Source organism: Penicillium daleae (assembly GCF_028827525.1).
Source record: "Penicillium daleae strain IBT 16125 chromosome Unknown utg000002l_segment0_segment0, whole genome shotgun sequence".
Taxonomy (NCBI): Eukaryota; Fungi; Ascomycota; class Eurotiomycetes; order Eurotiales; family Aspergillaceae; genus Penicillium; species Penicillium daleae.
Window position 1 is genome coordinate 5614896 of NW_026623150.1, and position 15598 is coordinate 5630493.

The 15598-nt window shown below is 50.3% G+C and overlaps 5 protein-coding genes across 5 annotated transcripts; all 5 read left to right on the forward strand.

The window, feature by feature from the left end:
* Nucleotides 1-611: 611 nt before the first annotated feature.
* mpt (putative DNA repair and transcription factor Ada) lies at nucleotides 612-1394 on the forward strand (the record flags this gene model as incomplete). The annotated part of the gene is made up of 1 exon (XM_056906296.1): nucleotides 612-1394. One exon carries the CDS (start codon nucleotides 612-614, stop codon nucleotides 1392-1394), a length of 783 nt encoding a protein of 260 aa, XP_056770403.1.
* A 1508-nt stretch (nucleotides 1395-2902) lies between these two features.
* On the forward strand, nucleotides 2903-4331 carry N7458_002914 (uncharacterized protein; the record flags this gene model as incomplete). The annotated part of the gene is made up of 3 exons (XM_056906297.1): nucleotides 2903-3029; nucleotides 3093-3260; nucleotides 3325-4331. The coding sequence occupies 3 exons, from the start codon at nucleotides 2903-2905 to the stop codon at nucleotides 4329-4331; spliced, it is 1302 nt and encodes a 433-aa protein (XP_056770404.1).
* A 1161-nt stretch (nucleotides 4332-5492) lies between these two features.
* N7458_002915 (putative RSC complex subunit (Sth1)) lies at nucleotides 5493-10001 on the forward strand (the record flags this gene model as incomplete). The annotated part of the gene is made up of 4 exons (XM_056906298.1): nucleotides 5493-5585; nucleotides 5694-5904; nucleotides 5971-9692; nucleotides 9753-10001. 4 exons carry the CDS (start codon nucleotides 5493-5495, stop codon nucleotides 9999-10001), a joined length of 4275 nt encoding a protein of 1424 aa, XP_056770405.1.
* A 1050-nt stretch (nucleotides 10002-11051) lies between these two features.
* N7458_002916 (uncharacterized protein) lies at nucleotides 11052-11985 on the forward strand (the record flags this gene model as incomplete). Its single annotated transcript, XM_056906299.1, has 3 exons — nucleotides 11052-11091; nucleotides 11162-11568; nucleotides 11644-11985. The coding sequence occupies 3 exons, from the start codon at nucleotides 11052-11054 to the stop codon at nucleotides 11983-11985; spliced, it is 789 nt and encodes a 262-aa protein (XP_056770406.1).
* Nucleotides 11986-12391: 406 nt separating this feature from the next.
* On the forward strand, nucleotides 12392-12953 carry N7458_002917 (uncharacterized protein; the record flags this gene model as incomplete). The annotated part of the gene is made up of 2 exons (XM_056906300.1): nucleotides 12392-12445; nucleotides 12516-12953. 2 exons carry the CDS (start codon nucleotides 12392-12394, stop codon nucleotides 12951-12953), a joined length of 492 nt encoding a protein of 163 aa, XP_056770407.1.
* Between the last annotated feature and the right edge of the window lie 2645 nt (nucleotides 12954-15598).

The following is a 15598-nucleotide window of genomic DNA, read 5'->3' on the forward strand; positions in this document are numbered from 1 at the left end:
CGCCGCTGTGATACATGTGCCGGTCCATAAGTCGACTATACAACACCCTTGACGGCAGCCTGCGTCAGTTCCCGGTGAGAGGTTATATACCAAGTACAATCCATTCGAAGATTCCAGGTTGGTAGTAATCAATTAATTCTATATTGTATTTTGTAGGTAACAATCAACTATTATCTTCTTTTGACTTGATCATACCTGTATTGAGGTCGGGTACTGTAAGGAAGTGCTTCAGTCTGTGCGTGATGTGATATATATTTGAGATAGCGCTCGTGGCCTGTAACTCCAAAAACATTATTTGAACCTCAGCGACGATGTAGCGATAAACAAAAATTATTTAATAATAACTGAAGAAGAATAAAAACTCCCAACCTCTTCGCTCGCATTTAGCTCCAGTGTTTGACGTAACCGTTGGCCGTCGCCGTAAGAATTGACCACCAGATTGGCGTTGATCTCAAAGTGACCAATCAGCGGCTCGTCCCAGCCAAAGAACCACCTTACGTAGTGGACTCGAAGCATTAAAGTGTTCCCTCCGCCCAGCAAGAACCCAGGACCATGCAGTTCTTTTCTTGGACTCAACCTACATGGAAATATCTGAACGAACTTCAGCCACGATGACATCTAAGCACACTCCACAGAAGATCCCCCGCCTCACACCGTCCACCGATACTCTCACCTCGTCGCAGCGATGGCAAGCCATCACCAATCGCGACCCAACCATCAACAGCTTCGTCTACGGAGTACTGACAACCAAGATCTACTGCCGCCCATCCTGTGCCGCTCGCCTGGCACGCCGCGCCAACGTCCAATTCTACGACACCCCCTCTCAAGCCGAGGAAGCCGGATTCCGAGCCTGCAAGCGCTGCCGGCCCCAAGCGGGAGGCACAGCGCTTGCGAACCATCCACAAACCGCGATCGTGGCAAAGGCATGCGAAACAATCCAGGCAGAGGTAGCGGTAGGGCTGAAGCCGCGATTGCAAGATCTGGCGGCTCAAGCTGGCTTGACGCCCAGCCATTTCCATCGCGTGTTCAAGAAACGGGTGGGCGTTACGCCGGGTCAGTATGCGAGTGGTCTCGTCCAAGGGGATACGTGGTCTTCGTCGGAGTATTGCACTCCTGAGACTACGTTGTCGGAGGGTGAAACACCGTCTTTGGACTTTTTGGATGAGAGTGGGAAGGGGGTTCTCAATTTAGAAGCGGGTGGAAGTCTTTTGAGTGCTTTGTGGCCTGGGGACGGCTTTTCGGTCGTTGGGGACGAACCGCCGGTCATTATGGATGCTGTTTGGAATGACTTTGATGCGTTTTTGGCGGCTGAGCCTGGGCATATCTCGTCCATAGAGGATTCGCCGCTCGTTGTTGACCCCCAGGTGACATTGGTTGCAGCATCGGGGAAGTGATGGCAGGGCATACTTTGGTTGATGACTGAGTTCCAGCCAATCAATTTGTATGATAATGAGTACATGAGGCACGAATCTTGCTCAATTACAAATCTCAATGAGCAGCCCAATCAGGATATTTGTTAATAATAAAGTATATACGGAGTACAGACAATAATTAAAGGTGGTCTTGGCGTTTGTCCCGTTGACATGCCCGGAAGAGACAGGATCATCCAACCCTCGAGCCCTGTCAATGGTCACGATATGGCCATATGCCCCAGGGTGTTACCAAAAGGGCTAGTGATAGTACTGTACGGAGTAATTTGGTAAGATAGGCGGGGATGCTCATCGCCACCACCGTGGCAATCGGCAAGGAAAGCCCTGAAACACAGACGAAACCTTTTTGGCCAAGGCCCAGGAGCTCCGTGCACGATATTACGTACTCGGGGTATCGAAGATTGAGTCTACGTGGCTGTATTTCGTATCGAGTACAAGACATAGTATATGATGTACACTGTACAGTACATGAGAACCATCTTATCAAGGAATTGCAAGCTGGGCCACAGGCTGGACCCCTGTTCCTTGCGGGTGGCAAGTCTGGGAGATGTATCAGAGACAAGTGTCAAGGATAATTATAGTAATTAAGCAACCAAGTCCCCAACGGTGATCCGGGCCCGGTTCCTGGCGTTCCAATTGGAATCCAATGATCCATTGGTCTTTGGGGCCCCCCCCCACCGTCGGCCCACCAACGCGTGTCACAGTTGCCGCCATCGAGACTGGACCGTTCGAATTGCGTTTGAACACCCTTGTCTCGGGCGAACAAGACATCAGGCTTTTCTTTGCTCTGATAGGGACCTAATTGAGTGGATAAAAGGAGTCGGTCTGATCTGTCGGCGGCTGGCGTGTTTCTGCTGAGTGATCTGGATGGGATCAGAATAATGGTTTCGCTTACATTCCCCACCGATCAACATCCCCATTGTTATCTGCATGCGGTGCAGCGCATTGGGATTTTTGAGGGGAATTTCCAGAACCTTTTTTGGTGGCGCACGTACTAATTTTAAAAAAAAGAGTCAAGAATAAATAGGGATTAATGAGGGGGTGGAACACTGGGACATTTTAGAGTAGGAACTTGGGGTATGATAGGGCCCAGGGCATGCTTTTGAATTGAATTAATTTGTCCTCCTCCCCTTGGCCTCCCCCTCCTTGTCTTCCTTCCCAACCTCTCCCCTTTACTACACTCTTTCTCCCCATCTTCCACCCTTTTGACTTGGGCCTTTTGGACTCTGTTACATTTCCCCTCCCGCCTCTTTTTGGGACTGACTCTCTTTCTGCCACTTGTCACTTTTATCATCGACCTGCCCATTCACGGTTCAGGTCATCTCACGATCGCTTGACTCGACTATCGTCTTTCGGATTCTATCCCGTCTCTTACGCTGTGCTGCGCGCAGTTGTCGATCGAGTATATCCTGCGAACCCCCTCTCGAGATTTATTTTGTCCCATCTCAACCTCAGAGCGACCAACAATCACCATGCATATGAATAAGAGAATCGGCCGCCTGAAGCAATGGGCGGGCGAGCGAATGGGTGGAGAAGTGAAGACTTGCCAGTCGGATGATTTCAAGGCAATGGAGACAGAAATGGGAGTGCGACATGAAGGTGAGCCAATGTTGTCCTGACTTTCTGTGACTTGAGATCTGTTACTCATGCGCTCTTGTCTAGGTGTCGACCGCATTCACAAGTCTATGACCGCATACGTCAAAGCCGTCTCCAAGCGCAGCGAGGGCGATGATAAGGAGAAGACCCTTCCGATTGCCCACTTGGGAACCAGCATGGTTAGCCATGGAGACGACTTTGATGGAAACTCTGAATATGGACAGTGCTTGACCAGTAAGTACCCGCAAATGTGCTAGTTATATCTCTGATGTATTGATAACTAACTCAATTCTTCTAGTGTTCGGACGGACTGAAGAGCGCATTGCGCGCATTCAAGAGAGCTACATTACCCAGGTGACTTCGAGCTGGCTCGAATCCCTGGAGAGATCTCTGACCCAGATGAAGGATTACCAGCAGGCGCGGAAGAAGCTTGATAGCCGGAGGCTGGCATATGACACTTCGTTATCAAAGATGGAGAAGGCGAAGAGAGAAGATTTCCGAGTGGAAGAAGAGCTGCGCAGTCAAAAGGTCAAGTACGAAGAAGCCAATGACGACGTGCTCCGCCGCATGCAAGATATCAAGGACGCAGAGGTGGACAGCGTGATAGATCTGGGAACCTTTTTGGACGCCCAGCTGGAGTATCATGAACGATGCCGCGAGGTGCTTCTGCAACTCAAGAGTGAATGGCCTGGCGGATCCGGCCAGGGGCCAGCTCTACCGCGCCGTCCGGCAAGAGCCCGGTCCAACACTGCTCACTCGTACCAAGAACGGTATGAGCCTCTGCAGGAGGAGTTGACGGTTGTCACGGAGAGCCGACCGACTATCCGGTCAAACCGAACGGTGTCAACCTACATGGCCGACTCTCCTGCACGAGACGCCTACCCGGTTAGCAATGGCTTTGCGCGACCAGGTCTCAGCCGGACGCCTACTTTCGAAGGTCCGACTCAACTGCGTCAAGACCAATCTCCAGTAGCCACTCAGTGGATCCAGAGAACCACCAGCGAAAACTTGACCAACCGTCGTAATAGTGTACAGCCTCTCGGTGGCAGATTCCCGGTCGATCCCTATGCAGACTCCGAAGCTAGCTCTTATGGTCGTTCTAGCCCCGAGCGCATGTATGGTGGTCGATCAAGCTCACCAGCTACCTCTCATGGCAGTGTAGCCTCTCGTCGGCCTAGCGCTACTGCCCTGAACTCTGGTTTGACTAAGAAGGCACCTCCACCTCCACCCCCATCACGGGCAAAGAAGCCACCTCCTCCACCACCGCCAATGAAGCGATCTCTGGTCACGGTGACGGATGTGTAAAGGGGAGCATCAAGGGACTGGCTGATGATCTATGCTGCAAGCTTTCGGTTGCACTGGGCACATGGGGATTGGAGTTCTTGGATAGTATCACGATTGAATCGGGCGATGGATTGGTAGCTTTTATTCTTATCTTCAAAGCGATGGGTTCTTGAATGCAATTTGGAATTGTTCAATCCTTTTCTTTTTGCACCTTGACTTCTTGTTTAGCATTTCTCATATTCTACGAAGGGGCACTTTGTGAATTGGACTTGATTTGAGGTTGTCGTTCGTGTTTTCTTTTCTCACCTATTTCGTCTATTGGTGGAGACAAACAGACTTTACTGGTTGTGTCAGCTAGTGTGCATTTCGCTAAATTGCCCCCTCTGCCCTTGTGGGCGATCAGTAGATTATTGTTTGGTTGATGGGATAGTTACTTCATAGTCAGTCTGTCATAGAGAAATGTCTGCCTTGTTGCCTGGTCATAATTTCTGCCTTGAACCACAGGCAGCTAGATCACGGGATGAAACCTGCCTCAGGCCCTGCGCAGTCTCCAGAACGCCATGCTGAGTCAGCCCGGGTGCCCAGCTCCCGTGACCACCCGTGACCAGCACACGAAATCTCCTCTCGCCGCCCTCCTGTTGTTAGTCGCCCTGTCGCCTACTCCAGCGAGAAGCACCAGGTTTCCCCGAGCGAGTCGCGCAACTCGGTCCCCTCCATCTCCATTTTCCATCCATCCACGCTGCCACGCGCCATCCCCAGCGCACCTTTGCTTTTCGCCTCCCCTTCCCATCAGGCTGTCGCGCCGCCGCCAAATTACTCGCTTTCTTACACTCCCCTTTTGTTAACCCAAAGTACCCGCTCACCTCCCCCCCCCCCCAACCCCATTTTCCATCGATCGCATCCCCGAAGCTCCGACCACCAGCCCAAACATCTTCTTTCTCATCGCCAAGAGTATCGACAGACCCTTTCGCCTTCCCCAAACCATCCCCAGACCTCCCCCATCACGCTCCTCAGCACCCCCCGGTCGCGCTTCCCATTCCTCCCTTCGCTGCCGGGCGCGACCTGGCGTAGTAACAAAGCGGAGCCCCGGACATTCAGTCCACTTCCGCTTCGTTCTTCGTCGCATTGATTGCCCATCGCGCCCTTGGGCAATCTCTGAATTGAGGAAATACGCGCACCATCATGGCTTCTTTGCAGTCGGCGCCTACTATGGCGCCTGGCAATTATGCCTTGCCTGCGAACTTGACCCAGCAGCATGTCCAGGAGGTTCTGCAGGTTAGTAGTCGATAATCTTTGCGAAACCCTAATTATTTGTCAACTCGTTTGCTTTACTGTCGCGATTTGATTGCTTATAATTGACCGTCTCGTCTGACCTCGCCACAGAAATTCAAGCAGATGCAGGAGCAAGGTGTCAACCCTAATGACCCTGAATATATCAAGGCCCACCAGCTTCTTGCGACTATTCAGCGCCAGCAATTGATGAAACAGAAGCAGCGCCAGCAGCAGGCTCAACAAGCCCAGCAGCAGGTTGCCCACCCGGTGAATGTTAACCAGAATGGTGCCGGCCCTGATGCCGCCACCAATGGAGTACACGGTAAGCCTTTTTATGATTTAACATATCTCGAATGCATCTGTACTGACAGTTATTTTCTTTTCAAAGCCCGGAATGCTTCGACCTCGTCGATGTCTGGAGCCACCCACGACACACAAACTGGTACCCCCCAGTCGAACGCGAACCGGAAGGGTGCAACAGTCGGTAGTGGAAGCTTCTCACCAGAGCAGCTGGCTACACTTCGAAACCAAATAATGGCTTTCAAGACGCTCTCCAAAAACCAGCGTATCGCACCGGCTCTCCACCAGCAACTTTTCCCGGCGAAGAAACCACAGACACCCACCATTGCGGACAAAATTTCAGCAGCAGAGAAGGTCGTGGATGGGTCTGACAAGAATGCTACTGGGCCGACTACCGAAGTCGACGGAGTTATTCCCGGCAAGGACTCCTACAGCAGATATCAGCTTGACGAGACTGCCCTCCACAAGCTCATCAACTTCGAGGGCCACAAGCACCGCATCAATCGCCCCCGCATCCCTGCTTTCGAATGCAGCGGTATTGACTGGCGCCAGCTCCGAGAGAACCGCGAAGCCCTTGTTTACAACCGCATGTCAGCTCGCATGAAGGAGCTCGAGCAGCTTTCGGCCAACATTGGTGTCTGGGATACCAGCAAAAGTGACGCACCCACAGGCGACGATTCCTTGAAGCTGAAGGCTCTCATTGAGCTCAAGTCGTTGGGTCTGCGGGCCAAGCAGCAGGCGCTGCGTGAGAAGGTTCGCCGCACCGGATTCGACGCTAGCGAGACGAATCAGACGAATCGTGCCGTTCATCGTCGTATGAAGCGCCCCTCGCTACGCGAGGCACGAATCACCGAGAAGCTCGAGAAGCAGCAACGTGATGCTCGCGAGACGCGGGAGAAGAAGAAGCAGTACGATCAGCTTCAGGCCATCCTCACTCACGGCGCTGAACTTTTCTCTGCTTCCCATGCAAACCGCGGTCGTGTCACCAAGCTTGGCCGTATGATGATCCAGCATCACCAGCACATGGAGCGCGAGGAGCAGAAGCGTGTTGAGCGTACCGCCAAGCAACGTCTGCAAGCTCTGAAGGCCAACGACGAGGAGACCTACCTGAAACTCTTGGGACAAGCCAAGGATTCGCGTATTTCCCACTTGCTTGGACAGACCGATAAGTTCTTGAAAGAGCTTGCCAACTCCGTCAGACAGCAACAGCGCAATCAAGCTGAGCGCTACGGCGATCATGAAGACTTCGAGGACGAGGATGAAGAGATCGCCGACAGCGACGAAGATGATGATGGCACCTCTGGAAAGAAGAAGGTCGACTACTATGCTGTGGCTCATCGTATCCAAGAGACGGTCACGGAGCAGCCGTCAATCCTTGTTGGTGGTACCCTCAAAGAGTACCAGTTGAAGGGTCTGCAGTGGATGATCTCGCTCTACAACAACAACCTGAACGGTATTCTTGCAGATGAAATGGGTCTTGGAAAGACCATTCAGACCATCAGTCTGATCACTCACATCATTGAGAAGAAGAGGAATAACGGACCCTTCCTGGTCATTGTGCCTCTCAGTACGCTGACCAACTGGAACTTGGAGTTTGAGAAGTGGGCACCATCCGTCACGAAGGTGGTCTACAAGGGTCCGCCCAATGCTCGCAAGCAGCAGCAACAGCAAATTCGCTGGGGCAACTTCCAGGTTCTCCTGACCACTTACGAGTATATTATCAAGGATCGTCCCATTCTCTCCAAGATCAAGTGGGCACACATGATTGTCGATGAGGGTCATCGTATGAAGAACGCCAGCTCCAAGCTGAGCAGCACCTTGTCGACATACTACCACACTCGGTACCGCTTGATTCTGACTGGTACCCCGCTGCAGAACAACTTGCCCGAATTGTGGGCGCTTCTCAACTTCGTCCTGCCGAACATCTTCAAGTCCGTCAAGTCGTTTGATGAATGGTTTAACACGCCGTTCGCCAACACTGGTGGTCAAGATCGCATGGACCTAACCGAAGAAGAGCAGCTGCTCGTTATCCGTCGTCTGCATAAGGTTCTCCGTCCATTCTTGCTCCGTCGTCTGAAGAAGGATGTCGAGAAGGATCTTCCCGACAAGCAAGAGCGCGTCGTCAAGTGCCGCTTCTCTGCCCTGCAGACCCGCCTCTACAAGCAATTGGTCACCCACAATAAGATGGCCGTTAGTGACGGCAAGGGTGGTAAGACCAATGTGCGTGGTCTCAGCAACATGCTCATGCAGCTGCGTAAGCTTTGCAATCATCCGTTCGTTTTCGAGCCCGTTGAGGATCAAATGAACCCCAGCCGCATGACCAACGACCTTCTTTGGCGAACGGCCGGAAAGTTCGAGCTGCTTGACCGAGTCTTGCCCAAGTTCCGTGCCACTGGCCATCGTGTCTTGATGTTCTTCCAGATGACTCAGATCATGAACATCATGGAAGATTTCCTTCGCATGCGAGGCCTCAAGTATCTCCGTCTGGACGGTTCTACCAAGTCGGACGATCGTTCGGACCTTCTCAAGATCTTCAATGAACCCGGTTCTGATTATTTCTGTTTCTTGCTTTCAACCCGTGCTGGTGGTCTGGGTCTGAACTTGCAGACTGCCGATACTGTCATCATTTACGATTCGGATTGGAATCCTCACCAGGATTTGCAAGCCCAGGATCGTGCCCATCGTATTGGACAGAAGAATGAGGTCCGCATTTTGCGGCTGATCAGTTCCAACTCGGTCGAGGAGAAGATTTTGGAACGTGCCCAGTTCAAGCTTGACATGGACGGTAAGGTCATTCAGGCCGGAAAGTTCGATAACAAGTCCACCAACGAAGAGCGTGACAAATTCCTCCGCAACCTTTTGGAGTCTACGGAAGATACGGAGCAGCTTGGTGACCAGGAGGAGATGGAGGATGATGACCTGAACGAGATCATGGCTCGTTCGGAAGAGGAGCTTGTGCTCTTCCAGCAGATGGACAGAGAGCGTGAGAAGAATGATGAATATGGTCCTGGCCGTCGTTACCCTCGTTTGATGTGTGATGAGGAGTTGCCCGATATCTACGTTCAAGAAGACGCTCCGATTGCCGAGGAGCCTGTGACCGAGGTTTACGGTCGTGGTGCTCGTGAACGCAAGGTCAAGCGATATGATGATGACATCCCGCTCGAGGAGTGGACCAAGCTCGTGGCCGAATGCGAGGAAACTGGCGCGTCAATTGATGATGTGGTCGAGCAGTACTTGCAAGAACGAGAAGATCGCAAGATCAGAAAGGAGAAGAGGAAGCTCAAGGCGCAAGGTGTGGTTGAGTCCTCGCCCGAACCCGAACCCGTCGAAAACGATGAGACACCTCCACGGAAACGTCGCCGTGGTCCTGCTCCCTCCAAACGCAAGGCCGAAGAAGTCGCAGAGGAGACGCCACAGCCCAAGCGCAAGAGGGGTCGTCAACCCAAGATTCCGGATACTCTGAGTAGCTCCGACCGGTCCATCTTGAACAGTATTGTCAACAGTGTGATGCAGTCATTGAAAGACATGACCGAAGAGGTGGAGCTGGATGAGTCTGACGGCGAGGAGGGTGGCACGGTTCTGCGTTCGATCATTGAACCGTTCATGAAGCCTCCTCCTCGCTCCCAGTATCCCGACTATTATAAAATCATCCATAATCCTATTGCGGTGGAGATGATCGAGAGGAAAATTAAGCGTGACGACTACCAGGGCTTGAAGGAGTTCCGGGACGACATTCACCTACTTTGCCAGAATGCTCGGACATTCAACGAGGATGGAAGCTTGCTCTTCCAGGATGCCAATGACATTGAGGTATGTGTTTGCAATATCGCTATTTATTTTCAATGCAGTCTCTGACTAACATACGAATAGGCTAAATGCGTGAGCGAATTGAAGAAGCTGACCGCGGATCATCCCCAATTCGCCAACTTCGACGTTTCCGACTCCGTTGTTGGCGATGGCCTGTCAACAGGTGCTCCCTCTGGCACCGCAACTCCCCAGACTGCCGGCACCCCTGGACAGCCCAGATTGAAGCTTACATTCAATAATCCTAACGCCGCTGAAAGTGCCACCAGCGCCGCCACAAGCACAGTGAACGGTGCAGACGCTGATGAAGACTGAAGAACTCGCCTTGCATTCTCCTCCCTCTTGATTTATTGATACATTTTTGGCCCTCCTCACATGCCCGTGCTTCTGTAATTCTGCTCCATGTAACCAGAAAAATTTGTTTTCTTCCCCTGCCGTTCTACGAAGTGGTCACCCGGGGAAGGGCGTTTCATAGTGACTTGTGTGTGTTTCTTTACCCAGGGGGTTGGTTAGGTCGGGGGTAACGGGTGTCCGGGAATGGGCACTGTGCCTGTGTTTGTTTTGCTTCTCTTTTCTCTATTCTCTGATGAGCGATTTACTATTTTGTCACGGGCCCTCTTTTCGCCGTTTCTGGCTGTTTTTGGGTGATTCCTACTAGAAGTGGCAGAAAGGAATCCCCGGTTTATGTTCTCAGTATGTACGTTTTGAAGTTATGGATTGGATTCGAATTGAATGAATCGGCATATGCAGGATTTTGTTTGTAATTTGTATTATCGAAGGTGATTGGGGTTGAGTAGTGGCGCTGATCGTACTTGGTCCATCTAGATAGTGAGGAGATCGTAAGCTGCAAGGTAAACAAAGAGGCGAAGGTGTAGTACACTGGTAGTTAAAAATCTTGAATCCTAAAGCCAGAAAGACAGACCAACCAGATATGATTGTACTTTTTGTCTTTCAAGATCTTTCTCCTTCATAGCTTAGGTCTTTTTCTAGTCATCATTCCATTCGTGAGTAAACAAACCGTTTTAAAGTTATGTCAAAGCTTGGGTTCTACAGATCCGTAGTGTAGTTGGCCTTGATTTATCTTAAGAAGACAGTAGGCTGACAGACTAGATAGCTAGGCAACGCCAATCGGATTACTGTAGGTCCTCGAAGCTCGTTAGGCCACCCATTTGCGCCCTTGCGCGGTAGTTATGCAGCAGAAAAATGGCTGGAGATGGTAGGCTATTGAGTTCTGCAGCTCCTTCTCACCGATAGTTCTACCTGCACCGACAGCGGAGGACCCTCGTAAACTGTATATTTACGACGGCTCCTCTGCACTACGCATTACCCCTCCTTGATGGACAACAATCCACTCAACCTGTCCAAATGTCCGAGAACAAAGAACTAGCCGGCAAAGTCGCACTTGGTATAGATGACCCCTTCTGCTTTAGGCAACTAGAGTCAACTAGCTAATCCAGTTCGCCTCCACTCTCCAGTGACGGGCGCCAGCCGCGGAATCGGCGCAGCAATAGCACTCAAGTTCGCCCAGCGTGGAGCAGACGTAGCCATCAATTACGTCTTCTCATCCACCGCAGCTGACTCCATCGCAAACGAAGTCCGCGCCCTCGGAGTCCGTGTTATCACAGTGAAAGCCGATGTCTCCAACCAGGCGGAAGTAAGCGCTATGTTCGCAGCTGTCAAGCGCGAATTCGGCCGTCTGGATATCGTCGTGAGTAACTCGGGGATTGAACATTTCGGGGCGCTGGGAGAAGTCACTGGGGATGATATTGATCGCATTTACGCGGTTAATGTCAAGGGTCAGTATTTTGTTGCTCAGGAGGCGTATAAGTATATGGAGGACTTTGGGCGGGTCATGTTGACGTCTTCTATTTCGGCGGTTAAGGTGAGAAACTGTGCATCCGTATCCCCTCTATATAGATGAAGGGACATCTGACATCTGTTTCTGACTCGTTTGCAGGGCGTCCCCGGACACGCAGTTTACGCCTCGTCCAAAGCAGCGATTCTCGGCATGGCCAAGTGTCTAGCAGTGGACTTTGGCCCACGCAATATCACCGTGAATGTTATTGCGGCGGGCGGAGTCAAGAGTGACATGTACGACCATAATGCGCCAAAGTATATTCCCGGCGGAGAGAACATGACTCCGAAGCAGATTGAGGATTTGCTTTCCAAGTGGTCGCCTTTGGGTCGTGTAGGGCTTCCGGAGGATGTTGCGGGCGTGGCGGCTTTGATTGCTAGTCGGGACTCGCAGTGGTTGACTGGTCAGACATTCCATGTTTCTGGGGGTGCATTTATGAATTAAAATTGTGTTTCCGATGGAGAATAAGGTGTCGGTACTTTTTTATCTGGTTATGTGTGACTGAGAATGTGAGTAGCATGTCTAAGCGTAATTGGTCAGTCATAGTCTAATATTATTGTTACCTGGTGTCTTCCTTTATAACCTTAATTCTTATCAACCTCAAGATCTTGTTGAATCATCTTCCTAATAACACATTCTTCCTAATCACACATCGAGCGAAGGGGCCTCCGTGGACGTGCCGACATGTATTCGATATTTGCAACTCTTGACATATTCGGAATATTTCGTCAGGAATTCAGCCCAGTAGCCGACTACGCATGCCCACCTCAATTTAATCATAATAGGAGAAATAAACCCAAAGAAGACTGGTTTCGAATTCAACTAGGACGCAATCACAAATACCATCGCGATGTATTTGTTGAAGTTATCTGTGCCGAGTATAATCTACGAGCCACTGACCAACGTGTGGAAAAGATCAAGGGGGAGATAAAAGCTCTCGAAAAATTTGAAATTATCGGAAAAAAGAGACCCAGGTTACCGACCTGGAGGAAGAGCTGAAGTGTCTTCAGGAAAACTGCTGGAAACAAGAATTGGAGCTCTATGAACATGAGACGATGATCCCCGAGCGGCCTTTGAAACAAAACTACGATTCGCTAAGACACAACGCTGCGTGGTACATGCGAAAGGAGCTTGTTGCAGACTGTGTGGTTCGCGGAGGTTGCTGCAGTCGAAAATGTGGATGTTGTCGCCAGCGTCATTTGGATTCGGGGCGCAAGAAAGGCATTGGGCACTGCACTGAGGAGTGCGCTTGCTGTTGCACTTATCGAGACATGGAGCCCTCGGCGAAAGACAAAGAAGAATTTGCAAAACGGCTTCGTGGCCTTCTTCAGAGCGACAACCCGGCGTGTTTATTGAGGATGGCGAATGTTTATTTTTTGGATTATGGGTTTTGTGGATTCAAGATCGGCTAATTTTGGACCAGAGAGCGACACTATCGCAAAGCCGCAATATTGGTGGAGCAATATGCGTGGATGGATTGTTTCGCTTTGAAATTGTCATGAAATATCTAGGAGAAGATGGTAGCTGACACGTCTTGAAAGGTATATCTGTCTGATAATGTTGATGGATTGAATCCAATTTATCTTCATAGGATGATCAAAAGTCTAGAGCGGGATGCGTCACAGAATATCACAGTCTCACCGGCGATTGAGATGTCATTGTAGGAGTCATCTCTCTCGAAGAAGTGCCTTTTCGCGTGGCATCGAGTTGAGTCGTGTGATACTAATTCTATCAGAGAGTTCCGTTACGCGAAATGAGAAACACAAAAAGATCATTGGGGTTCGTACTTGTAAAATGGACCCTGAAATATGAAACATCGTGAATTTGGTGGACAGAAGTCACATCTGATTAGCTGTCAGCGCTGCCATGCGCGGAAATGTTTTACCAAAGCTACTTGATGTCAGATTGAAAAGAATACCATCAATTTTTGGCTACAGAACCACGAGTAGAGTTTAATTGTAGGCCCACAATGCATAGCCCCGTTTTCGTATGGTTCGAATCTCAACAGGTTTCCAGCCGACTTCTGTCCATCCTCCTGCCAATCTATGGATTTGGTTGAGCCCACAGAGTCCCAGAATTTTGTGGTTCCATCTAGGCCTTTATCATTTATATCTCAACTTGAAGGTAAAAGGGCACCATGACAAATGAATGACTAATTACTTTCTCTACTTTGATAATGTTGTTGTTTCACTCGACAAGAGTCCTTCGCAGGCCGCTTGTATTCATATAGAAACGAGTCGAAATGATACGTATCCGTGCCTTTCTGCCCACCCAAAGCGCTTCCCGCTTTGGGTGCGCCCGCAATCCTGACCTTTCCGCAATCCTGACCTTTTTGTAGAGAAATCGTCAAATTTACCAACCAACTAGCTAATTATCAACAAAAAAAACCTCTCCTGCCTGCCTAGCCGCTTCCTCATTAGCAATTGCCCGCTGAATAGATTCCTCCGATCGCTGTGTGGGTTCGTAGCCATATATTTTCTTGAACTGCTTAGCTAGCTTCCTTTCCTCCTTGGCCAATTCCTCCTCCTTCCTGGTCTTAATCGATCGATTCGCATCGCGTGTAGTTAATATACCAGTCTGGCTAAGTGGTTTAACCTGCCGCTTGGTGTATTTTCGACGTACTGGGGCCTGCGCGACCCTTATACGCTGAATTGTATCCCGCGTCATCGAAAGCTCCTCCGCCATCTCCCGCTGGTGCGCCATCAACCTCGATAGATTTCGCTGCATCTTATCTGATAGATCCTCGAGGTGTTTAGTAACCTTCGCCTGATTCTTACATAGTGCTTCGATAGATTTCGGAGGGCTATTTTCAACACTAGAAGACGAGAGATTGGGTGGTGGTGGTGATAGTGTATGCGAGCCCTATAAGCGAAGATCTGGTGCGTATAGATCAGGAATCACTAATTCCTTAGCAAGATCATCAACAACCTTACTACCATCAACTGGATAGATTCCACGATCTCTGAAGGATTCGCGGATAATTCGCTGTGTAAACGCCTTCTTGCGAATTGGCCCGATAATCGCGAGGAAATCTAATTTCCCATACGGCTGGCCACCCCAGAAAGCCAGCTCATTATTTATCAACCGAAATTGCTGCTTATAATTCAAGAAGGGCTTTCCATCAAGTGGCTGGCAAATATGCGTTGAATGCGGTATAAATACAAAGGGGATAATCGCATTATCCTCGCAGAGTTGAAGAAATTCGAGTGTAAGATGCGCGCCATGGCCGTCGAATATAAGAACGCGCTTTTCACCCCGATTCACACGATGAGCAGTCAATTGAATAAAATAACCTAGCCAGGCTAGGGCTAATTTATCAGAAATCCAGCCATTAGGAGATATAGCCGTCATCGTGTCTGGTGAGAGGTTTTCGCTACCGTAGAACCAGGCCTCCATAAGATTTCGGCCAGTTCCCTTGAATATAAAGAGCAGGTCCATCTGCCAGCCGTCCGCAGCAATACACTCTAGTGCAGTGATATTTTCGCCTCTCTTAGTCTCAGCGAGATCAGGGCAAGATGATTTAGCCCCAATAACGTTTCGTGCTCGCCCTTGACCAGGTTGAAACCCGCATTCATCGAAGTTGTATACTAGCCGAGCAGGAACGTCATGGAGGACTATTTCTAGCTAGTCGTACCAGTGTTGAAGAAGGCCTGCATCCTCCGCTTGGATTCGCCTTAGTTCCTTAGTCTTTTGCTTCACAGGGCCTAGGCCAAGGTCTTTTGGTAGACGCTTTATAAAGCTATACGCCCAGTTTTTACCAACCTGCCTATCCGGCTGGCCCGATCGCGCCAGTACGCGATTTGCCCATGCACCTACTACCGCTGCGGTAGGTGGTAGGTTCCAGCCGTGCATTTGAACTATCCAGCTGACCAAGGCTTTCTCCTGATGTGGCTCCAGGATATTTTTAAGCGATTTGGTAGGTGTAATGGGCGATTTTGCCATTTCGACGCGTCTGGTCAACGTCTTGCGATCTATGCCAAATTCGCGCGCAATCTTAGTGATATTCGGCTTTCTTTGAGATAAAACCATTTGGCAGGCCTCGGCTATGCGAGATTCA